This window comes from Ictalurus punctatus, chromosome 8 (genome assembly GCF_001660625.3).
Source record: "Ictalurus punctatus breed USDA103 chromosome 8, Coco_2.0, whole genome shotgun sequence".
NCBI classification, from domain to species: Eukaryota; Metazoa; Chordata; class Actinopteri; order Siluriformes; family Ictaluridae; genus Ictalurus; species Ictalurus punctatus.
This window is the reverse complement of record NC_030423.2, coordinates 16,984,161-17,010,437: the sequence shown is the minus strand read 5'-3', so window position 1 is coordinate 17,010,437 and position 26,277 is coordinate 16,984,161. Positions and strand designations below refer to the sequence as shown.

At 37.6% G+C, this 26,277-nt stretch overlaps 1 protein-coding gene across 8 annotated transcripts in view; it reads right to left on the bottom strand.

Annotated features, from left to right (window-relative positions):
• magi2b (membrane associated guanylate kinase, WW and PDZ domain containing 2b) overlaps nucleotides 1–26,277 on the bottom strand; it is a 176,989-nt gene that overhangs the window by 95,071 nt on the left and 55,641 nt on the right. For all 8 annotated transcript variants that reach the window (XM_017474681.3, XM_017474682.3, XM_017474683.3 and 5 more), the window contains exon 3: nucleotides 6,780–6,899. In XM_017474681.3, coding sequence (XP_017330170.1) covers nucleotides 6,780–6,899 — 120 coding nt within the window. The remainder of the gene's footprint in view (nucleotides 1–6,779; nucleotides 6,900–26,277) is intronic.

Below are 26,277 nucleotides of genomic sequence, written 5' to 3'. Positions count from 1 at the left end.
TATACTGAAAGTTAACACTAGGCACTATACTGAAAGTTAACACTAGGCACTATACTGAAAGTTAACACTAGCCACTATACTGAAAGTTAACACTAGGCACTATACTGAAAGTTAACACTAGCCACTATACTGAAAGTTAACACTAGGCACTATACTGAAAGTTAAAACTACCCACTATACTGAAAGTTAACACTAGGCACTATACTGAAAGTTAACACTAGGCACTATACTGAAAGTTAACACTAGCCACTATACTGAAAGTTAACACTAGGCACTATACTGAAAGTTAACACTAGCCACTATACTGAAAGTTAACACTAGGCACTATACTGAAAGTTAACACTAGGCACTATACTGAAAGTTAACACTAGCCACTATACTGAAAGTTAACACTAGCCACTATACTGAAAGTTAACACTAGGCACTATACTGAAAGTTAACACTAGCCACTATACTGAAAGTTAACACTAGGCACTATACTGAAAGTTAACACTAGGCACTATACTGAAAGTTAACACTAGCCACTATACTGAAAGTTAACACTAGCCACTATACTGAAAGTTAACACTAGGCACTATACTGAAAGTTAACACTAGGCACTATACTGAAAGTTAACACTAGGCACTATACTGAAAGTTAACACTAGCCACTATACTGAAAGTTAACACTAGCCACTATACTGAAAGTTAACACTAGGCACTATACTGAAAGTTAACACTAGCCACTATACTGAAAGTTAACACTAGCCACTATACTGAAAGTTAACACTAGGCACTATACTGAAAGTTAACACTAGGCACTATACTAAAAGTTAACACTAGGCACTATACTGAAAGTTAACACTAGGCACTATACTGAAAGTTAACACTAGCCACTATACTGAAAGTCAACACTAGGCACTATACTAAAAGTTAACACTAGGCACTATACTGAAAGTTAACACTAGGCACTATACTGAAAGTTAACACTAGCCACTATACTGAAAGTCAACACTAGGCACTATACTGAAAGTTAACACTAGGCACTATACTGAAAGTTAACACTAGGCACTATACTGAAAGTTAACACTAGCCACTATACTGAAAGTTAACACTAGCCACTATACTGAAAGTCAACAATAGGCACTATACTGAAAGTCAACACTAGGCACTATACTGAAAGTTAACACTAGGCACTATACTGAAAGTTAACACTAGGCACTATACTGAAAGTCAACACTAGGCACTATACTGAAAGTCAACACTAGGCACTATACTGAAAGTTAACACTAGCCACTATACTGAAAGTCAACACTAGGCACTATACTAAAAGTTAACACTAGGCACTATACTGAATGTTAACACTAGGCACTATACTGAAAGTTAACACTAGGCACTATACTGAACGTTAACACTAGGCACTATACTGAAAGTTAACACTAGGCACTATACTGAAAGTTAACACTAGGCACTATACTGAAAGTTAACACTAGGCACTATACTGAAAGTTAACACTAGCCACTATACTGAAAGTTAACACTAGGCACTATACTGAAAGTTAACACTAGGCACTATACTGAAAGTTAAAACTACCCACTATACTGAAAGTTAACACTAGGCACTATACTGAAAGTTAACACTAGGCACTATACTGAAAGTTAACACTAGGCACTATACTGAAAGTTAACACTAGGCACTATACTGAAAGTTAACACTAGGCACTATACTGAAAGTTAACACTAGCCACTATACTGAAAGTTAACACTAGCCACTATACTGAAAGTTAACACTAGGCACTATACTGAAAGTTAACACTAGCCACTATACTGAAAGTTAACACTAGGCACTATACTGAAAGTTAACACTAGCCACTATACTGAAAGTTAACACTAGCCACTATACTGAAAGTTAACACTAGGCACTATACTGAAAGTTAACACTAGCCACTATACTGAAAGTTAACACTAGGCACTATACTGAAAGTTAACACTAGGCACTATACTGAAAGTTAACACTAGGCACTATACTGAAAGTTAACACTAGCCACTATACTGAAAGTCAACACTAGGCACTATACTGAAAGTTAACACTAGGCACTATACTGAAAGTTAAAACTACCCACTATACTGAAAGTTAACACTAGGCACTATACTGAAAGTTAACACTAGGCACTATACTGAAAGTTAACACTAGGCACTATACTGAAAGTTAACACTAGCCACTATACTGAAAGTTAACACTAGCCACTATACTGAAAGTTAACACTAGGCACTATACTGAAAGTTAACACTAGCCACTATACTGAAAGTTAACACTAGGCACTATACTGAAAGTTAACACTAGCCACTATACTGAAAGTTAACACTAGGCACTATACTGAAAGTTAACACTAGGCACTATACTGAAAGTTAACACTAGCCACTATACTGAAAGTTAACACTAGGCACTATACTGAAAGTTAACACTAGGCACTATACTGAAAGTTAACACTAGGCACTATACTGAAAGTTAACACTAGGCACTATACTGAAAGTTAACACTAGGCACTATACTGAAAGTTAACACTAGCCACTATACTGAAAGTTAACACTAGGCCACTATACTGAAAGTTAACACTAGGCACTATACTGAAAGTTAACACTAGCCACTATACTGAAAGTTAACACTAGGCACTATACTGAAAGTTAACACTAGGCACTATACTGAAAGTTAACACTAGGCACTATACTGAAAGTTAACACTAGGCACTATACTGAAAGTTAACACTAGGCACTATACTGAAAGTTAACACTAGGCCACTATACTGAAAGTTAACACTAGCCACTATACTGAAAGTTAACACTAGGCACTATACTGAAAGTTAACACTAGGCACTATACTGAAAGTTAACACTAGGCACTATACTGAAAGTTAACACTAGGCACTATACTGAAAGTTAACACTAGGCACTATACTGAAAGTTAACACTAGCCACTATACTGAAAGTTAACACTAGGCACTATACTGAAAGTTAACACTAGGCACTATACTGAAAGTTAACACTAGGCACTATACTGAAAGTTAACACTAGGCCACTATACTGAAAGTTAACACTAGGCACTATACTGAAAGTTAACACTAGGCACTATACTGAAAGTTAACACTAGCCACTATACTGAAAGTTAACACTAGGCACTATACTGAAAGTTAACACTAGGCACTATACTGAAAGTTAACACTAGGCACTATACTGAAAGTTAACACTAGGCACTATACTGAAAGTTAACACTAGGCACTATACTGAAAGTTAACACTAGGCACTATACTGAAAGTTAACACTAGCCACTATACTGAAAGTTAACACTAGGCACTATACTGAAAGTTAACACTAGCCACTATACTGAAAGTTAACACTAGGCACTATACTGAAAGTTAACACTAGCCACTATACTGAAAGTTAACACTAGGCACTATACTGAAAGTTAACACTAGGCACTATACTGAAAGTTAACACTAGCCACTATACTGAAAGTTAACACTAGGCACTATACTGAAAGTTAACACTAGGCACTATACTGAAAGTTAACACTAGGCCACTATACTGAAAGTTAACACTAGGCACTATACTGAAAGTTAACACTAGGCACTATACTGAAAGTTAACACTAGGCACTATACTGAAAGTTAACACTAGGCACTATACTGAAAGTTAACACTAGGCACTATACTGAAAGTTAACACTAGCCACTATACTGAAAGTTAACACTAGGCACTATACTGAAAGTTAACACTAGGCCACTATACTGAAAGTTAACACTAGCCACTATACTGAAAGTTAACACTAGGCACTATACTGAAAGTTAACACTAGGCCACTATACTGAAAGTTAACACTAGGCACTATACTGAAAGTTAACACTAGGCACTATACTGAAAGTTAACACTAGGCACTATACTGAAAGTTAACACTAGCCACTATACTGAAAGTTAACACTAGCCACTATACTGAAAGTTAACACTAGGCACTATACTGAAAGTTAACACTAGCCACTATACTGAAAGTTAACACTAGCCACTATACTGAAAGTTAACACTAGGCACTATACTGAAAGTTAACACTAGCCACTATACTGAAAGTTAACACTAGGCACTATACTGAAAGTTAACACTAGGCACTATACTGAAAGTTAACACTAGGCACTATACTGAAAGTTAACACTAGGCACTATACTGAAAGTTAACACTAGGCACTATACTGAAAGTTAACACTAGCCACTATACTGAAAGTTAACACTAGGCACTATACTGAAAGTTAACACTAGCCACTATACTGAAAGTTAACACTAGGCACTATACTGAAAGTTAACACTAGCCACTATACTGAAAGTTAACACTAGGCACTATACTGAAAGTTAACACTAGGCACTATACTGAAAGTTAACACTAGGCACTATACTGAAAGTTAACACTAGGCACTATACTGAAAGTTAACACTAGGCACTATACTGAAAGTTAACACTAGCCACTATACTGAAAGTTAACACTAGGCACTATACTGAAAGTTAACACTAGCCACTATACTGAAAGTTAACACTAGGCACTATACTGAAAGTTAACACTAGGCCACTATACTGAAAGTTAACACTAGGCACTATACTGAAAGTTAACACTAGCCACTATACTGAAAGTTAACACTAGCACTATACTGAAAGTTAACACTAGCCACTATACTGAAAGTTAACACTAGCCACTATACTGAAAGTTAACACTAGCACTATACTGAAAGTTAACACTAGCACTATACTGAAAGTTAACACTAGGCCACTATACTGAAAGTTAACACTAGGCACTATACTGAAAGTTAACACTAGGCACTATACTGAAAGTTAACACTAGGCACTATACTGAAAGTTAACACTAGGCCACTATACTGAAAGTTAACACTAGGCACTATACTGAAAGTTAACACTAGCCACTATACTGAAAGTTAACACTAGCCACTATACTGAAAGTTAACACTAGGCACTATACTGAAAGTTAACACTAGGCACTATACTGAAAGTTACACTAGGCACTATACTGAAAGTTAACACTAGGCACTATACTGAAAGTTAACACTAGGCACTATACTGAAAGTTAACACTAGGCACTATACTGAAAGTTAACACTAGGCCACTATACTGAAAGTCAACACTAGGCACTATACTGAAAGTTAACACTAGGCACTATACTGAAAGTTAACACTAGGCACTATACTGAAAGTTAACACTAGGCACTATACTGAAAGTTAACACTAGGCACTATACTGAAAGTTAACACTAGGCACTATACTGAAAGTTAACACTAGGCACTATACTGAAAGTTAACACTAGGCACTATACTAAAAGTTAACACTAGGCACTATACTGAAAGTTAACACTAGGCACTATACTGAAAGTTAACACTAGCCACTATACTGAAAGTCAACACTAGGCACTATACTAAAAGTTAACACTAGGCACTATACTGAAAGTTAACACTAGGCACTATACTGAAGTTAACACTAGGCACTATACTGAAAGTTAACACTAGCCACTATACTGAAAGTTCAACACTAGGCACTATACTGAAAGTTAACACTAGGCACTATACTGAAAGTTAACACTAGGCACTATACTAAAAGTTAACACTAGGCACTATACTGAAAGTTAACACTAGGCACTATACTGAAAGTTAACACTAGCCACTATACTGAAAGTCAACACTAGGCACTATACTGAAAGTCAACACTAGGCACTATACTGAAAGTTAACACTAGGCACTATACTGAAAGTTAACACTAGCCACTATACTGAAAGTCAACACTAGGCACTATACTAAAAGTTAACACTAGGCACTATACTGAATGTTAACACTAGGCACTATACTAAAAGTTAACACTAGGCACTATACTGAACGTTAACACTAGGCACTATACTGAAAGTTAACACTAGGCACTATACTGAAAGTTAACACTAGGCACTATACTGAAAGTTAACACTAGGCACTATACTGAAAGTTAACACTAGCCACTATACTGAAAGTCAACACTAGGCACTATACTGAAAGTTAACACTACGCACTATACTGAAAGTTAACACAAGTAAAACTATTGAGCGCTAACACCAGTTAACATGTTGAGAGCTAACTCAGATAAAATATAAAGTGCGAACACTAGCAAGATATTAGCTATGTTTCCATCCAAGTTGTGAATTTAACTTATGCGAATCATTGGGCTATCGCATGAAACACTTGCGAATAAAGCACAATTTTCATCCCATGTGTTCACAAGAACAAAATTGTCACTTCCGGGGAAAGTGGTTCAAAGTTGTCCATCCAAACATACATCTTGCGTGCCACCATTTTTTTTACTGTTCTTACTCAATTATCCAATCACAGTTCCAGTCACAGGACTTTTCTGATTCGCATTGAGGAATTTATTTAGTAAATGTGTGTTTCCATCATAGTTTATGCGCATGTCTTCTTATCAAATAAAAAAATCATCTTCCTCAAATGAGTGCATATGTTTTTTGTGCGCATTTTGGAAATTTTATTTGCATTTGGTGTTGCCATCCAGCGTTTTTTTATGTGATATACATAAAATCATTTGCATTTGCATAAAATCACTGAGCGCTAACACTACATAAAGTATCAAGGGCAAACACTAGCAAGATATCGAGAGCTAATTCTAGTCAAAATACTGTAAGCTAGCATTGGCAGTGAATCAGGTTCAGTTATACGTATACAGTATATGGATTCTGAGTCTGAGAGAAAAACAAAGAATGAACAAAGTGCATTTTACTCACCTTCATATGTTCCACTCTCTAGTAAAGCCCCACTTTTCTCTAATTCCATAAACCGGTCGACACTCACAAAGTTGTAGTCCACACCTGGGACCTCTCCCTCTTTCGGTTGTCGCGTGGTGCCTAGTGATAGAGAAAATGTGCTTTTCAGAATTCATGTAAAAGTTACACATTATCTAATAAGTATGTAATATATTCTGTTTTACCACTGTTATGATTAGTCAGAAAGTGTTGATTAAATTTCTATTGCAGCAGCTCTGAAAATATTTATGGCTATAACTCAAATATCAGATTTATATTAATGTGCTCGTTCTGATGCATTATCGTTTCTATAGCGACAACTCATTCACAAGGACTTGTACGTCAGACAAGCTCCATAAGCTAAGGCTAATAATAAATGGACTAACAAAAAAAATCATGTCGGTTTGTTAAGTCACTGATATGGTTATGGAACTCATTTTGCATGTCAGCACTTGTAGGTTTTCCACCATGGGAAAGTCTTCAGGACAGAGGACTATACATTTTTCTGGTTTGGTAACAAGACAAGCTGCAGGCTAAAATATAAGTAGTAATAGGAACTAACGTGAATTGTGGACTTTCCACAATATTACATGCAACTACAAATTGATTTTTTTTAAAAAAATACTACAGTCCTCTCAAAAACTATTGGAACAGCAAGGCCAATTCATTTGTTTTTTGCTGTAGACTGAAAACATTTGGGTTTGCGATCAACAGATGAATATGAGAAGAGAATAAAGTTGAGTATTTCAGCTTTTATTTCCTGTTTTTTTATATACAGATGTGTTAAACAATGTCCTGTTATATCGACTGTTTAAATAATAAATAGCTGTGAACATCCACTTTTGGTTTTAGCCTTCAGTTTCACCTGTGAAGACTGCATTTGTTGTTAAAATGGATGAGCCAACATGAAGATTAGAGAGCTGTCTATGAGAGAAAAGCAAGTCAATATGAATCTGAGAAAAGAAGGAAAATCCATCAGAGGCATTGCAAGTCACTTCTTACTGGGAAAAGTAACTCCGTTTTGTGTAGGGTCGTATCACACAACACTGTCATTGATTATGTTCCTATAACAGTGTTTTATTCCTTGCAGAATGATTTGACAGAACTGTGAATAAAGCCATAGACACTAGCGTATGTCCTGAGTTTAATCTAAGAAGCAGTGAGCTACATATCTCCAGTGTTGATATCATTTTATCCTTAAAACTCTCTCAATGCCTCCACACTTCTCTGAGCTCTTGAAATGCTGTTAGACATTAGAGTTCGAGTTAGACTTGAAATGAGTTTCGAAATAGAGTCTGGAAAAATGAACTGCCTAGTTGGAGACAAAACTTTGCAGTCAGGCCAAATCTCTGTTAGCAGCAGGTCTCTGAGCTTTACAGTGGCCCCCTGAAGAGTCGCTCTCACCCAGAGACAAGGCAGTGACAAACCTGACACCCCAAACATCTTCCTGCAGGATTTCTACCAAACACCACAGTTTTGCATTCAAACTCCGGAGACTGAGAATTTTAAGACGTTTAAGATGAACGTTATCTCACAGCGCTTTGGGCGGCTCGAGTACAGGGAGTACATTAATGATGGAATTTTATCGGAGCTCACAGCATGAGAACAGATATGCTATTACAGGTCTTCAGAGAAGCTTAATGATCATAATCAATAACAACAGGCATCCTGTAATCAGGGCAACGTGATTACATGAAACCCTGCAGCTCCTGACCGTGGAGAAAGATTGAATCATGAACCAGAAATGAGATCTGCATCATGAGTACAAGACATACAGGAGTGGTATCTCATATAAAGGATCTTATATTAAAGCAGCTTTTCTTTAGGGGATAATTGAAATCTTGCAGAAAAATTTACTTGAGGGGGGAAATCTGACATTATGCAAGCAAACGCATAGTTTATATAGATCTCAATCACGAGTGTCGCTTCAGCCAACTAATATCATTGACTATGTTTACATGGACGGCAGTAATCTAATTAGTGACCTTATTCTGAATAAGATAATATTGTGATTAAGGTGTTTACATGAGTCACTTTTAGAATATGTTTTACATGTTATAGAACACAGATCAATTAACGGCACACCTCATTACGTCCCCACGCCACGCCGTCCGATGTTCCCTCCGGAATTTCACGTATCAACATACAGTTGGTCTTCGTTATGGTACCGTATACAGTTTTGGGTGTTTCATCTTTAATTTTACGAAAGCTTCAAGTGTGGTTAATTATTTGTCATGCTGTACGTGCAAATAGACGACTACTTAAAGCCATGGGCTGCGTCCCAAACTGTGTACTTACATACTATACAGTAGCCGAAATACATGTATTACACGCGCTATATAGCAGGTAACTACGCGGTTTGGGACGCAGCTGTGTTCTCTTGTTTGCCGTCAAATGGTTGAGCACTGCCGTGTGTGATCGTGTCCGTCGCAGTGAAAACTCCCACACGACATTAATAGTGTGATTAAGGTGTTTACATGTCTGTAATGCACGTCGATAATGCGACTAAAACAGGAGTACTCCACATGTCTTAATTCCATTTGTGTTTACTTTATGACTTTAGTATGACTTTAGTCAGATTAAGGTAATCAGTAATCTCTGTTTACATGCTAATTTCTTAATCAGAGTATTGTCTTAATCAGGTTAATATCAGAATATTGTTGTCTATGTAAACATACTGAGTGATGCTAAAACAAGAGCTAAAACAAATTTAACAAATGCACACCATGTAATATAAGGCTGGTTTACACTAACATCCAGCTAACAGTTTGAGGTTTCCGTTTCTGAACATTTTTGGAACTTACTGTTTTAGGAAGGTTTAGTAACATTTAGGAACATTAAAAAAAAATTGGCCAAGTTTTCTAGGTGTTCTGATAACTTCATCAATGTCGTTGTAACGTTTTGTTAGGAATGTTAAAACTACTGTTTCCTTATTTATCTTTTTTTCTACCCGGGAATGTTGCGTGAGAAACATTATACATAAATCATTATTACAGCAGATATGTTTAGAACACTGGAGGAACATTGTTTCCGTAATGTTACAGCCTAACCTTAAAATCTCTTGAATGCTTTGATAACATTCTGTTAGCTATGTGTAGCCTTCGGGAGTTTGGACAAACATTTGGAGAGCACCTCCACAGCGATTATACACAAGTATGCAAGAGGTGGTTGATACTGCTTTTATAATACAGTTCCATAAACAAGAAATTAATATTGAGTAACTGAAATTTTAGACCAGCGGTTCTTAACCATTTTGCGAGTGCAACCAGCTTTTAAGGATGACAATGTTTTTGTATCTTATTAACTTCGAGACAGAAAAAGAGAGACTGGTGAGGGAACGATGGTTTATAGCTGCTATAACATAAGCGATATGGGAACTAAGTTGTTTTGCGGACATTACAGAACATTAAATGTATCTAGAAACGGATAAAAAGTACGACGCATTGTTTATTATACATAACCAATTAGCATTGTCAAGTTGCTGTGGTAGAAGAATAAACCATAATAAAACACTTGCTGTAAGTGGAAAAGAATCGAATCAGCATCACAGAAGCCTTTTGAAATCCTTTATAAATCAAGTGTAACTATTTTATCAATGGCAAAGTATTGATTAAATATTTTAGGGAAGTAGGAAGTGCAAATAACTGCAAAATAATTATACTTTCACTAATAATCTGTTGTCAGACAAGTGCTCATCATTTACATCATTAGACTCATCCAGGGTGGGCGGATAGATTTAAAGTTGCAGCCCAGAGGTGGAATTTAAATAACAATTATTCAGTATTGTAATGCGCTGAGCAGAGCAGACGTTAGCTGTTTGTGCTATTATTATGTGTATGAAGGCATATGCTGCTTATACTAAGAAAAAAATTTAAAAGTATACCACAGAGACTATTAATTAATTTCTAGTTTATTTTTATTGTGACATTTTATTTTTGACCTTGTGGAAACATATGGCTGGTCCCCTCGAGGAAAACTTCTTTGTTTGTTTATTGGTTTTTGTTTATTTTGTATTTAAAACAAAACTAAACTAGCCAAAAGGTTTCCTTTTAGTTAATGAGGTTAAAGTCCCTATGAAATCAAAATGGAAGTTTTGTAGCTTTTAGTATGAATGTTAGCCGTAAGCTTTTCTACAAGCTAGTGCGATCCAAAACAATGACAAAATTCGCATTTAGAAGAGATAAGATAAGATAAGATAAGATGAACTTTATTGATCCCACACTGGGGAAATTCCCTTGTTACAGCAGCTCAATTACACAAAACAGATAAGAAAGAATACACATTAAATAAGAATAGAAAAATGTCTAAAGAATATATATATAATAGGAATAGAAAAATAAGAATAATTGTAGTAAAATAATAATAATAATAATAATAATAATAATAATAATAATAATAATGGCAATATGTACACTATGAACACCTCAATGTATGTACAGATGAATAAGAATATGAATATATACAGATGAGTAACACATCGTTTATATGCAAATAAGTGACAAATGGAATATTGCACAGTTCACAGCAGAGGGTGAGCAACAAAGAGTAATAAATGAATAAATATACATAGAGCAGAATTTTATGTATGTGTTGGCTGATGTTGCGAAAAACAATCATATATAAATATACACACACACACACACACACACACACACACACACACACACACACACACACATATATATATATATTACAGTGCATCCAGAAAGTATTCACAGCGCTTCACTTTTTACACATTTTATGTTATGTTACAGCCTTATTCCAAAATGGATTAAATTCATTATTTTCCTCAAAATTCTATAAACAATACCCCATAATGACAACGTGAAAGAAGTTTGTTTGAAATCTTTGCAAATGTATTAAATATTTGCAAAAAAAAACCCCAACAAAATAAGCAAAAAAAGTATTCACAGCCTTTGCCATGACACTCAATATTGAGCTCAGGTGCATCCTGTTTCCACTGATCATCCTTGAGATGTAAATTCAGTTGGTTGGCCATGATTTGGAAAGGCACACACCTGTTTATATAAGGTCCCACAGTTAACAATGCATGTCAGAGCACAAACCAAGCCATAAAGTCCAAGGAACTGTCTGTAGACCTCCGAGACAGAATTGTATCGAGGCACAGATCTGGGGAAGGGTACAGAAACATTTCTGCAGCATTGAAGGTCCCACTGAGCACAGTGGCCTCCATCATCCATAAATGGAAGAGGTTTGGAACCACCAGGACTCTTCCTAGAGCTGGCTGTCTGGCCAAACTGAGCGATCGGGGGAGAAGGGCCTTAATCAGGGAGGTGACCAAAAACCTGATGGTCACTCTGACAGCGCTCCAGCATGTCTCTGTGGAGAGAGGAGAACCTTCCAGAAGAACAACCATCTCTGCAGCACTCCACCAATCAGGCCTGTATGGTAGAGTGGCCAGACTGAACAGCCCGCCTAGAATTTGCCAAAAGGCACCTGAAGGACTCTCAGACCATGAGAAACAAAATCCTCTGGTCTGATGAAACAAAGATTGAACTCTTTGGCCTGAATGTCAAGCATCATATCTGGAGGAAACCAGGCACGAGTCATCACCTGGCCAATACCATCTCTACAGTGAAGCATGGTGGTGGCAGCATCATGCTGTGGGGATGTTTTTCAGCGGCAGGAACTGGGAGACTAGTCAGGATTGAGGGAAAGCTGAATGCAGGAATGTACAGAGACATCCTTGATGAAAACCTGCTCCAGAGCGCTCTGGACCTCAGACTGGGGCGAAGGTTCATCTTCCAACAGGACAACGACCCTAAGCACACAGCCAAGATAACAAAGGAGTGGCTACAGGACAACTCTGAGAGTGTCCTTGAGTGGCCCAGCCAGAGCCCAGACTTGAACCCGATTGAACATCTCTGGAGAGATCTGAAAATGTCTGTGCACCAACACTCCAACCTGATGGAGCTTGAGAGGTCCTGCAAAGAAGAATGGTAGAAACTGCCCAAAAATAGGTGCGCCAAGCTTGTAGCATCATACTCAAAAAGACACTAATTGGTGCCAAAGGTACTTCAATAAAGTATTGAGCAAAGGCTGTGAATACTTATGTACATGCGTTTTTTTTGTTGTTGTTTTTTATTTTTAATAATTTCAAACAAACCTCTTTCACATTGTTATTATGGGGTATTGTTTGTAGAATTTTTTTGCGTGTATATATATATATATATATATATATATATATATATATACATACAACAATTTGACAAACAATATCCCATAATGACAATTCTGTATATTATAATATCTATATTATTTATAGAAAATAAAAAGTTGATGATATCGTGCACATATGAATATAAAATTATTAAGTGCTTTATACCTGTAGCGGACATTATAATGGCTCCTTTAATCAGCCTGCACGATCTAGCTTTTCATAATGATTTTATTTTCTTTCTCTTCCTGAAAATATTTCCACAGGTAACATGTGTAGTTGAGGTTTTACCATCCAGACCAAGTATATGCCTCTTCTAAAGCATCCATTTTTCATTTTGGGCTTCAGAAAGTGTTTAATATCTGGAGGACGGTGCACTGATATGCATGCTACGAGACTAAATACAAGAAATAGTAGCAGTCAAACATCTTTTTGTCCAATGCACAGAAACTCACAGCCGTGCATCCGGATGAGATTAAAATTATCAAGCAAATGCTGAGTTTGGGGGAAAAAAAGGCAAATGCTGAGTTTGGTCTGTAATTTTCTCAAAGGAGGATGAAGAAAAACACAGACATTGCTGATCTGGACAGAAATAAAATCACAGAGTAGCACCTGTAAAATAGGAAAGACCACATGAGAAAAATTTATCTCATCTGGATAGGGCTTATGGAAGGTTCTTACAGTATAAGGAGAGCAAATGTGCGTGTGTGTGTGTGTGTGTGTGTGTGTGTGTGTGTGTGTGTGTGTGTGTGTGTGTGGTGGATTGCATAAATCAGAGCAGAGTTTCTGTTCATTTTACTTGTGGTCATGATCAGATAAACAAAGCAGTAAAGGTTGTATGCATTTTCAGATATATTTATCTATATATTAATGTCAGAGTACAACATAAGAACTGCAAACTTCTTTAGTGATTCAGCAAGGGGTTTTGCAAAGTTCTACAGTTACTGTATATTATTGATATATCTTGTACACAATGCCTCTGCTAATCGTAGATTAAATCTGAAATGAAGCAGGCCCGTAACTCAGAGTTCCAGTGTAATGGTTAGTGATGTGTAGCAACATTATTCCTTATAGCAACATTTCATAAAAGGTCTTGGTCGTGTTTTTCCAGTGTCATTATCACAGCTTGAACAATGCCATCCGTTAACCTTCAGGTGTGTTTCCCAGTCCAGCTGTGTGGTCGTGCTTTTGAAAATGCTAATCCCGACCTGGTCGATCACAGAGATAGACAATTCTGCTCACATTTCTTGAGAAACGATGCTTTTGTTACTGAAGCCTCCTAATTGCTTCATAAATACACTCTGACACCTGTCACAACCGCTTATCAGCAATTAGATCGTTGTGCAACAGATGGCAAATATGTGGCTTTAAAAGCCCTACAGGAATTAGAAATTAGTCAGTCGGTCCCCAAGAGAGACTCGCTTTGTAAGACATGGACCACGATCACGTGTGTAAGTAAATTACAGCTGCAATCAGCTGAAGATAGCCAGTGGCGTGCTGAAATAACGAGGCCAGGATCCTCGCTCACATCTAAACACACACTGCGGATAAAAAGAGCATTTAATGAAGACGTACACAGCCAATAACAAAGACCTAATCAGACACCGGACAGAGTCTTATTGCTGAACAACTGGAAGTGACTGCGATAAGCGGTTTCATTTAGTGGACACAGACAGACTCCAGTTTTACAATTAATCCAGTAAACAGTCATTTCTGTCAGAAGGGTGAGATAGATGAGAAGGAAATCATTCGCAATATTATAGATAGTTCATGACTAACACAATTTTAGAACTCTTCATATTTAAGCATACCACTACTTTGTGCTGTTAGAATAAACAATGTGTTTACCTGTAAATGTATTCATGGTGTCATTCTGTTTATGTAAATTATGTATTATGTAAAGAAAAAAAAACACTATATTATATTGCAAGTTAGGAAAATAATCAGCGGCAGGGTTGTGTGATGCGGCCTGACGTGAAGCAGCTTTACTCTTCCCACCTCAAAGTTGATTATTTTCAAATAACACCACATCATGAAATGTTTTATTCCTGTTATACCAAAGCAACTGACCGACGATTACAATTTTTACGTAACTGTACTTTTTATCCATTCATAGTTACATTTAATGTTGCGGAAAACAACATCTGCAAAACAAGCTAGTTCTTCTTATCACTTATGTTATAGCACTCTGTTAAAGTGTATAAGACACAAAAAAACACAGCTTGTCATGTTAAAGAGATGTCCTCCATTTTTAAGATGTCCCCATGTCTAAAATCTTAAAGTTACAGCTTTACATCTGACAGTGGAGACTCCTTACATCGTCAAAAGTCAATGGGTTTTCTGAATGGGTTTTTAGTTAAATGCCTGAAATAAGGTCTGTGGATAACACAAGCTCAAGATACAATATCTTATTCTATGTCATACTTTTATTTTTTTTTACTTCTGGAGACTGTAGTTAGGCTTCAAAATTCATTAAAAGTCGTGTTAATTTGTGAAAATGATCTTGATGAACAAAAACGTGTGACAGAGCATATTTTCTGCAAAAATCCAAAAGCCAATGGAAAAATCCTATTGGCTTTTTGTCGAAGGAACCAGCGTGATGCTAACTTCCGAGTTATAGAAAACGAATCAACACCTTCTGACCAATCAGAATTGAGAATTCAACAACACTGTGGTAGAAACAGAATTCGTATACAGTCTTCTCATATACAGTAAACATAAACAGATGCCGGTACAAAAGACTCAGCTTGATGCTCTCAGGTTCTTGGCAAACATTTTCTCCCAGCTCCCATCAGTTCTCCCATTCAGAGTAGAAGTGTTGTGTTACATCGCTGTGAGAAATCACAGCTGCCCCAGGTGTCTCTTTTTGATCGTTTTCTACAAGAAAAGTCCATTTTGACTGTAGGGCTGAAAAATACATTGAGCGTCCAATACATCGTGGCTCGAAAGAGCTGACATGCTGCTGAATAATAAAACACTAAGACACAAAAGTCAAATCAGCTCAGTCTCACTCTAGAGGACGAGAGAGAGAAATAAAGAGTGAGGGGGAGAGAGAGAGAGAGAGACAGCATGCACAGCTTATGTAATATGCAACACAAGAAGACATATTCAGGTTTTGAATATTCTAATATTCGAATAAAACATTCCGTCTATGCCGTTTTCTCAAGAATATTCTGGACGGATCTAAATAAAGAAAGTGTCGGATACTTCTGAATATTCAGTGGAGACGCCTTCCTGCTTGAGGGCATTTCAAGCATACAAATTCATAACGAGAAAAATCCACTATAATCACATTAACAGTTTGCATCATGTCACCGCACACATTTAGTATTTTCTGTATTTTGAAATCATGTACAAGGTTAATGTAAAATCGCATGATCGAATTTTCGGAAGCTACTTTGCTGACTGATTCAAGTTTCTACTGAAAAGATTAGACGAGCTGGAATTTGAAAACAATATTCAGACAACAACAACCCAAACAAACAAAAAAAAAAAACCCAAAAAAACATTTGAGACAACAGTTGAGACTGTGCATATGTAGTGACTCATCCTCGCAGTCCTCTTCTCTTCAGACACTTCCACCCCAGACGCTGATGCCTTATTATGAAACCTTTTGTATTGAGATATCGGAAGCATCGGAAAAGAAGTGTCTGGAGCCTGTGGGGTACACATTGACTGACAGAAACTAAAACCTTTAACTTGTGACTTTCTGTCCATAAATGTTTCTGCTACTTTATGGAGAGAGAAAATAACTGATTGGTGTTTTTTAGACTGGGCTAAAACGAATTGCAAGGTAGCTTTTTAATCAAGAAATAAAGCAAACTAGCTAGCTACAGCTGGAGAAAACTCTTTTTCTAATTTGTATGATGAGCTGTTAATATGAAAGAATTTATCAGAAGGACAGCTATTCAGCACAGAGCCAGTTCCCCGCTTTGTTTAATGGTTGTAGCCGAAGCAGACAGACGGAACTGTTCATATTGACGGCGCACAAAATGGCGCCAACGACCCTGCATGCCTTCTCCAGCAATACAAAAGACGCATTTCAGAATGCATGTGCATTTCGATGGGGGGTTGGTCAGACAGTCACGGCTTGGCAATAAAGAAAATGCAGTAATAAAGCCATCTGCTTGGTGAGTTTAAACTCCGCTGACATCTACGATTCAGATACAGGCTCTTCTGTGAACAGCTGTCGTTCTACTCACTCATTTCATACAGACTGATTCACACATGACAGGACAAATCAGAATGAATCATGGCTGAAGATAAACCCCCCCCTTAACATCCCCCCCCCCCCCCCCCCGCCCCCGGAGTTATCTCAGGCTCTGACGATGCAATTTTCATGCATGCACGAGACACGAGAGCGCCCTTTCAGAGGATCGGACGCTCTTCCTGTGTGCACGTGCAGCTGCTGCTCTTGCCCTCACAAAAGGCCTGAAAATAACACGAGCAAAGAGCAAAAAAAAAAACGAGGCTCTCATTTGCATGTGTGGCATGAATATTTATAAGATTTGTCGGCTGGATTAATATGAAGTACTCACAGCAAAATGGTTCGTATTTGTAGCCCAGGGACTAAAATCGGAAAAGGGTGGAGCTGTTATGTTTTTGTGTTCATTTCTCATCATCATCATGGATATGAATCAGCCTAGAGAAAGACTATTTGATGAAGCGGAAGCATGTGCCCTTCCATATTATGTTATAGTTACGTTTTTTTAATTACTTGTGTTATTATTATTATTATTATTAGTAGTAGTAGTAGTAGTAGTTGTATTGTTGTTGTTTTTGTTATCATTATTGTTATTATTATTATGTCTTTTTCTTTTTAAAAGGCAAAATCATGATATCATGTCCATAATGTAATCCCCTGCAAAAACATCTGCAAAGCCAAGTACATCTGGTCCACAAAGGTATTACAATGGGCTAAGAGAGTGGCTTAGTGTCCCATTGCATACAGTAGAGATACACACACACACACACAAACCATTGGACGTGATTAGGAGTAATGATGACGGATCTGAAATTGCATGCAGAATGACCTGTTCTCATTTTTACGATTTTTTAAACGCAAACTCGGTTTGCCCCTAAAGACTGTTATGCGTACAGGAAACTGCGCTTTCATCCAAACCCAGGGTGAAGAGTAAACGATTAATACTCTGCTCTCCTCCTGAGCTTCTGTGTCATTCATTACATTTACACGGACAACAATGTTCTGATATTAACACGATGAAGACAATACTCTGATTAAGAAATTACCTTAATCTGACTAAAGTCATACTCGAACACAAATGGAATTAAGACATGTGGAGTACTCCTGCTTTAGTCGCATTATTGAAGTGCATTAGACATGTAAACACCTTAATCACATTATTAACGTCGTGTGGCAGTTTTCGGCGCATTTTGCGACAGGACACGATCACATACGGCAGTGCTCAACCGTTTAACGTCAAACAAGAGAACACGGCTGTGTCTGAAACTGCGCACTTACTTGCTATGTAGTAGGTGAAATACATGTATTTAGGCTACTATAAAGAAGGTGAGTACGTGGTTGGGGACGCAGCCCACAGCTTCAAACAGTCGTCTATGTGCATGTATAGCATGACAAATAATTACTGCACTTGAAGTTTGCGTAAAATTAAAGATGAAACACCCAAAACTGTATACGGTACCATAACAAAGACCAACTGTACGGCTGTACGGTGATACGTGAATTTCTGGAGGGACGTCGGACGGCGTGGCGTGGGGACGTAATGACGTGTGCTGTTAATCGGTCTATGTTCTATAACATGTAAAACGGGAACATGAAAGGAATATTCTAAAAGTGACTCATGTAAACACCTTAATCACACTATTGCCTTATTCAGAATAAGGTCAACAATTATATTACTGCTGTCCATGTCAACGTAGTGAGTGTGTCTTACCAAGCAAAATCACAATAAAAACACAAAAAAACCTAAGCGTTCTCAGACTGCTAATGAAAACATATACTAATGTGTCTTTCTTCATATCCAGTGGTCACACTTTATTCCGTGATGTGCTTTGGAGATCACATTTACTCTAGCAACCACAGCAAAAGACTGGATTAGTACAAGCATGGCGTGTTATTTCCCCCATCCTATATTCTGAGAAATGTTTTTTTCCGGATTTTGTTAGTTGATACATTAGTTGTATGGTCCTGGTGTAGTTTTTCTTATTTTATGTTTCATATTGTGTTTGTGTACAGATGTGTGCTGTTGGCTGTTCTGCACAAGGGATACATTTGCTTTCTTGGTTGTGCTCCAGACAGAGTCTGCTCCTTAATATCCTTATCCATATTTTAATGCAAGCTACATTCACCATGTCTGAACTAGGCTTTTCTTTTCCTTTAAATTATTCTTTATTATTATTATTATTATTATTATTATTATTATTATTATTTGACCAGTAAATCAAACAAGCAGCCGACTAGTCATTTTTCCATAGTTAAAACAAAAACTGATTCCGGACAGCTACGGAATTAAAATTGTGCCAAAAGTATTGAACGTAACTTTTCGAGAAACGAACAAAAATATACAATGTGAGTAAAGAAAAGCCCTCACTAGCCAATGAGAGTAAGTCGCTGTTAAACCCCACCCACACGAGAGGTTTGTGCCAGAAGGGCGAACGTAAACCCCCGGAACGTAAACGAGAACTTTTAAAAGCGTAAACGAAAACTCTAGCAGCGCATTCATAAACCGTGATGAAGTGAAAAGAAAGCTTAGAAAAATGTTAACAAAGAATATTGTGTATTTGAAGACCGTGTTACATTTTTGCCGTCGAGTTCACTGTTTTCGGTTTCAGAGAGCTTCTTTCTCATTGTATATTTTTGTTCTGTCCTTGACAAGTTGCGTTCAATATTTTTGGCACAAATTTACTTCCACAGACATCACTATTTTGAGTTTTATTAGTGCACCTAAATGCTGATAAACAACTGCAAAGAATGTGTCACACTATAATTAACACCCATACACAGCCTACAAATTACATTTCCAGCTTCAATGCTTTTTTAGGCCAGACTGTTAGAGAAGAAAATAAATAAATCAGTGCAATACATGGGCAACGTAATAAATATGTGTATCTTATTGCATGATTTAAGGATGTACAGTGGATATAAAAAGTCTCCACACCCTTGTTAAAATGGCAGGTTTTTGTGATGAAACGAGGATAAATGGTGTCCGAACTTTTTCCACCCTCACTGTGAAATTACAGTGTATAAAAATTAAGTGAAAAACAATCAGAAACATTTTAGGGAAAAATAGGAAAACTAAAAAAGTTGCATACGTGTGCACACCCTTTTATAATTGGGGATGTGGCTGTGTTCAGAATGGACCGATAGCTCTGTGGCCAGCCTTCCATGGATGGAGGATGTAATGTCTTCAGCAGCATCTGGGAGGTTTTTTCAGGCTGATAATGATCCAGGACTTGGACGTCCATGTTAATTCCAGCCACAGTAGTGTCTGGAAATGTGTCTGGTTTGTTGCTCTAAACTAGCTGAGTGGAATTTGATAGTGAAATGCTAGCCAGCCATGGCACTGAATGTGCTCTGTTACACCACGCTGTGCAACAGTGCAAGAATTTTATTTCAATTTTATGTAGCATTAAAGGGCTACAAAAATAACCATGGGAAGAATTCTTTTGGGAATGGGCAAAAGTGAAGCTATGTGCAAGCAAAGTGATATCACAGTGTTAACAGTCCATTAAGCAAAATAATTTCAAGTTTAGAATGCACGGTTGACCGTAAAAGGACACTTAGTCTGTTTTCTTTTATCAATCTACAGCCTTGACTAGTTTACATCCCCACAGGAGCTACTAGTTACTAGCTAGCTAGTACACTAACTGTGCTTTTCACCCAGTCTCAAATGCTGACAGCTGACAGCCCACTCGTACAGCTCTTGATTACCTGACTCAGTCATGCTGAGAGCTGGAACACAACAAAAAATGTGAAGTGCCTTGGGTCCCTGAAGAAAGAAAATCTCAGAGCTAGAGTACTGCTCAAAGTGTCTATCTGCTAATACTTTAACTGGTTTCCCAGCGCACGTGACTCCTTTCAGAAACAGAGGCGGACTTGTAGGTTGAGGTTAGGTGAAGGCTGACACTGAAATGCTGCACTTGCTGAGCAGCGCTGAAGCTGTTACAAAGGCTCGAGACGTCCGACGGCCAGAGGGCTGAAATTTGCCTGTAATTGTGTGCGGCTCTGCGCTGACACTCAGAAACAGGGGGAGCTGCGTTTCCCTCTAATCCACAAATCGGTCACTCCAACCTTGAAGCTACATGCTGCTCTGCCTGCTGAATCTCTAATGCCTGAATAAGGCTGAACAAGCTGCAGAGTGGCTCGGGCATGAAAACCATGGGCTCGGGTTCCAAACCAACACGCACAGATTGTGCACTGGGGTGGAATGGTACGAAATAGTTGATTGGATTCAACTGCATTGTCTTGGTACAAATACTAGTACAGTACAATGAAATGCATCTTGGCCTTGTTGATGAGAGAGGTCAGAGGAAAATGGCCAGACCGGTTCAAGAGGACAGGAAGGCTACTCATGCTGTACTCATGTTCGACGCACATGACTTGAAGACGGCTTTTTCTGAATGCGTGTCGTGATGACGTCGCATGATGCGTCTCATGCCCCTTCTGAATATTGAGGAGTTTGCTTGATTTTGCATTAATTTATGCGATCACAAAATCCTGGAGGGACTGCCCTATTAACTTCAAGGGAGAAGAAGAGACACTGATGAGCGAATGATCTGAAGGGAATGAATCTGGAGGGAATGAATGTTTATATCTGCTATAAAGTAAGCGATAACAGGAACTAACTTGTATCACGAATGTTCCACAAAATGAAACATAACTGTAAATGCATGAAACCTGTTTTTTAATTGTTGTCAACTAAATATGGAAATTGCTGAGGAATATTTAACGCCAAAAAAGTCAGGCAAAAAAAAACAACAACACACTTTGGAACATGCTGTTGTTGGACAACATTAGGGTGGTAACACCACACCTGTGTTGTTTATTTCTTATAACAGCTTGTCGTCATGTTTTATTATTTACTTAGCAGGAGTAAAATATCCCCACATTTAAGACGTATCTATGAATGCTTTTGCTCTGTATAGCAAAGTTATTCAGTTCACCACTAAAAAAAAAAACCTATCATTTTCTAAGGCATTAATTAAGCCCATGTTAAACACTGAAAACACAAGCTTAGAACTTTAGGGCGAGTCTCAGCAACCGGATCAGTATTCGAGGCACATCTTCAGTTTCATCTTCCTCACTGATAACTAATGAGCAAGTTGTATGCAAAACTACAGTTAAATGTTTCAGTATCAAAACTTCCTCCTGGACGTTTATATTTTTTTATGCTTATTTTGCACGTTAAATTTTTTTTAAAACGGTAAAAACCTCCCACACAGGTGTGTGCAAATGTTGGGTACAAAACAGATGTGCACCATTTGCATGATGCAGATTGTAATTTCTTTTTTTAAATTAGCCAAATATAGGAAATGCTAATTTGGCTCGTTACAATTCCACACAGTGTGCTGAGAGAAGTGCGCGAGTTTAATTAAGCTTTATTTATCTATGTGGGTACTTGATTTAGAATATATAATTATTAGATTGAACCTTTTTAAAAAAAAATAAAAAATTGATCTGAAATAATATTTACACACGCACCATGAGGAATGGAACGGCTACTGCAATACAATTCTACAAGACCAGACACAGCATAATTGGAAGTGAATTGACTTTTGATGTACCATAACACAATAACGCAGTCAGTGTAATTGAAGTTTATGTTGCAATAGTTTGATCAAAATGATGTAGAAAAGCTGTTTCTCTCATTTTCCCCGCTATTTAAATAAATAACTTCGCCTACTTTCAAAATCTGGCAATGCACCATTTCAGCATCTACGCTAATATCTTAGTGGTAAAATGACAGATCTGCAGTTAGTTCTAGAATTATTGGCACCCTGGTGTAAAAAAAAAAAAATTATGATAAAATGAGTTTCTGGATAATGAACCTAATCTCACACTGACTGAAAATATGAAAGAGATTTAAACTTCAAATTTATTCCGAGAAAGTAATTTTTAGCATCCTTAGAAATTCTTAAGTACAACATTTCCTTTGTGTATATGAATAATATTTTTCTTTTTTATGTTCACGAATGTTTAAGAACTCTTAACTGACTTTCTATTTCACTGAGGACTTCCTGTTTCACTGACCTTCATGAATCAGGCAATGGCTATAAAATATAGATACACACCTTCCTTTAAAGAACGAGCTCTACCCAATAAACCATCATTTACCTGAGGGAAAAAAGCAAAACTCAACTCAGGACAGGATTCACTGACACTGATAGTCATCAGCTGTGAATGCAGATCTGTAAGGAGGGCAGCTAAAAGTCAGATTTGAAGCTTCACCACACAATAAGTGTCTCATAAGTCACGCTGTCATTCACTGGTTCACATGGCCGAGCACATAAGTTTCAGAAAAGCATCGTAATGCTGAGATATTTCATAACTGGTAAAGAGATGAGAGTGATGCTCTGCAGTTTAACAATGTTTTTGTGCTGTAATGTTTTTGGGAACTGGGGCTCAGCTTGGTAGGAACCGAACCAAACCAAACATAATTTTATTTTTAATCAAAATGTACAACATGATTAAAAAAACTATTTAAACCATACCCTCAGAACAAGTTTATTATCTCAATGAGAAAACTTGTTCGGAAAACTGCGCTTTGGGCCAGAGCGCTTGTTTGTATTTACATGGGCCTTCAACTAGTCATTATATAGACACACCTCAAAACTCCTTTGCTCTGCCCCAATTTCAGTCTGTCTGGAAAGAAAATGCACCCAGCACAGCCAGACACTCTTACAATTATGATGTGCTTCGAAAAATTTTTTATGTATGGCACTGCATAACCACTGATTTCAGGTTTGTATCTGGTCCCCCAGAGATATTTCAACCTGAAGGTGAGGGGAATTTTAAAAAATTGCACTTTCTCGTCCCCATAAAATAAAATAAAAAGAAGTCTCAAACCTGAAATGTTCTGTATACGCACTATACTTGCCCAGATACCCCCTAAAAAAATTAAGACTGAGACTCGAATCATTCCTAATATCCAGTAAATTGACCCTAAAAGAGGAACTGTGAGCAATATTGAGCATTACATTTGACCATTAAAATGTTTATATATGTACATATAACTTGTAAAGTGGTCTCGAGATCAGTTTTTGTTCCAAGGAGCTAGGCCCATCCTCAGCCGAGATACTGAGGCTTCCGTAAACAGCTGTATAACCAAAATTAGTTGTGTGCCATGACACAAACATGGCTGCTGTGGGTAAACCAAATAAAATAAAAAATATTAATTAAAATAAAAAGAAATGGTGGTCAGTCAAGCAACCAACTATGCAATTATTGGACCACTTGAGATGGACTGACCCTGTAGTGTAGAGTATAGACTTTAGTGAGTATAATGCACAATGGATTTCCTAAATATTGTCTCTACATAGTGTCTACTGAAGGTAATACTGAGTAAACCTCCTATAGTAGGCTCCCTATGAAGTGCTCACGGATTGACCTAAAACATCTGATGCTGTTCCAGGATGTTTTCTTTGGACTTAAATGTGTGAACAGTTTCTAAAACAGACCACAACAACCATCACATGGTGCATGGAAGTACATTTCATTCTTTTATTATACAGAAACTGGGTAAAACTGAAATCGTATCGATAATAGGAGAAAGTATACAGTGTAACATAATCATGAAATCATAATGTAACTTCTTTGGCATGTTAGATGAGGTTATGTGGCGTTGTCACAAATATAACTGCATAAAATTCCTCATATTAGCAATCTGAAAGACGAAATATTTAGGTATGTAATATCAATAACAAACTATCAAAATTTTATCCTTTTTTAATCTCTACCTAACACCTAAATCCCCAACACGCATCAATAATTCAAATTAAAATCTCTTCCTTACTCTTGCGTGTTAGTTTATTGAACTCCTCTATTACCTCTCTCTCACTCTCTCACTCTCTCTCTCGCTGGGAGTGTGTGCGTGGGGAGGACGGAGCGCGGTTCTGAGAACGACTGCGAAAAAGTTTATTTACTTTTTTCTTCCTCTGTTATCTTCTTTACTTTTTCTTTTCCTTTGTCCCTTGTTATTTGGAAGAAGAAAGAACGAGGCAAAAGTTTAGACGCCGAAATGGCGTCCACTCCCGGGCAAACATCACCAAACCTCTCTCTGAAATTGATGCAGGTGTGTACCAGAACCCGGAGTAACGATAGAGAAGCTACTTGTAGCTGTGGGAGAACAGGTTGGGTTCGACAACATAGTTTCGGCTTCAAAAATGAACAAAGTGGTTGTTGTGTTTTTAAAATCCGAAGCGCTGATTAACCAGCTGACTGTGAGTGGAATATGGGATAAGGAAGTGTACGTACAGATCACCCCTCTATCCACTCCAGCAACTAAAATGACCATTTCAAACGTTCCACCTTTTATCAGTAATGACGCAATCACAAAAGAGTTGCAAAGATTTGGGAAGATAGCAAGCCCAGTAAGGATGATTCCTTTAGGTTGTAAAAATATGGCGCTTAAACACGTTACTTCTTTCCGCCACCAAGTTTTTATGTTTTTGAATTCGCCGGAGCGCACTCTAGAAGTCTCGTTCCGAGTTAAACAGGAAGAGAATTCTTACATGATTTATGCAAGTACTGAAAATCTGAAGTGTTTCGTATGTGGTGAGCTAAGGCACAAGCGTTTTACATGCCCACATAAAGATGACCAGTGGCCATCTACATCGCGTGGAGATGTGGAAAGTGAGAATCAACATCAACAGGACCCAGAAAAACAAAGCAGTGAAACACAGGAGGAAGGAACCTCAGAGGAGGTGAGCGATGGTAATGTAGATGTTAGGAGTGTTGAGCAGCCGGAGAGTGACACTGAGATTGTAACTGATGAGACTGATAAGAGTGAAGTACAGGAAGGTAATGAAGGAATGTGTGAACTTAAAGAATCACAAGCAGGAGGCTCTGAAGATAATGTGCCTGATGAGTTAGATGAAATGTCCCAATATGCAGATGATGGGTCGAGAGATGAAGAACACTGGTCAGATACAGATACGGGAAGTGTGACTGAACAAGATTTGTATACCCTTGAAGAGATGAACTACTTTTTAGACGAGACAAAAGGAAAAACAGGTGTAGAACTCAGTGACTTCTTTTCAGATCCTGAAAAATTCATTGCATCTGTTAGGAAAACTAGCAACTACGAAGAGCTCTCACAACAG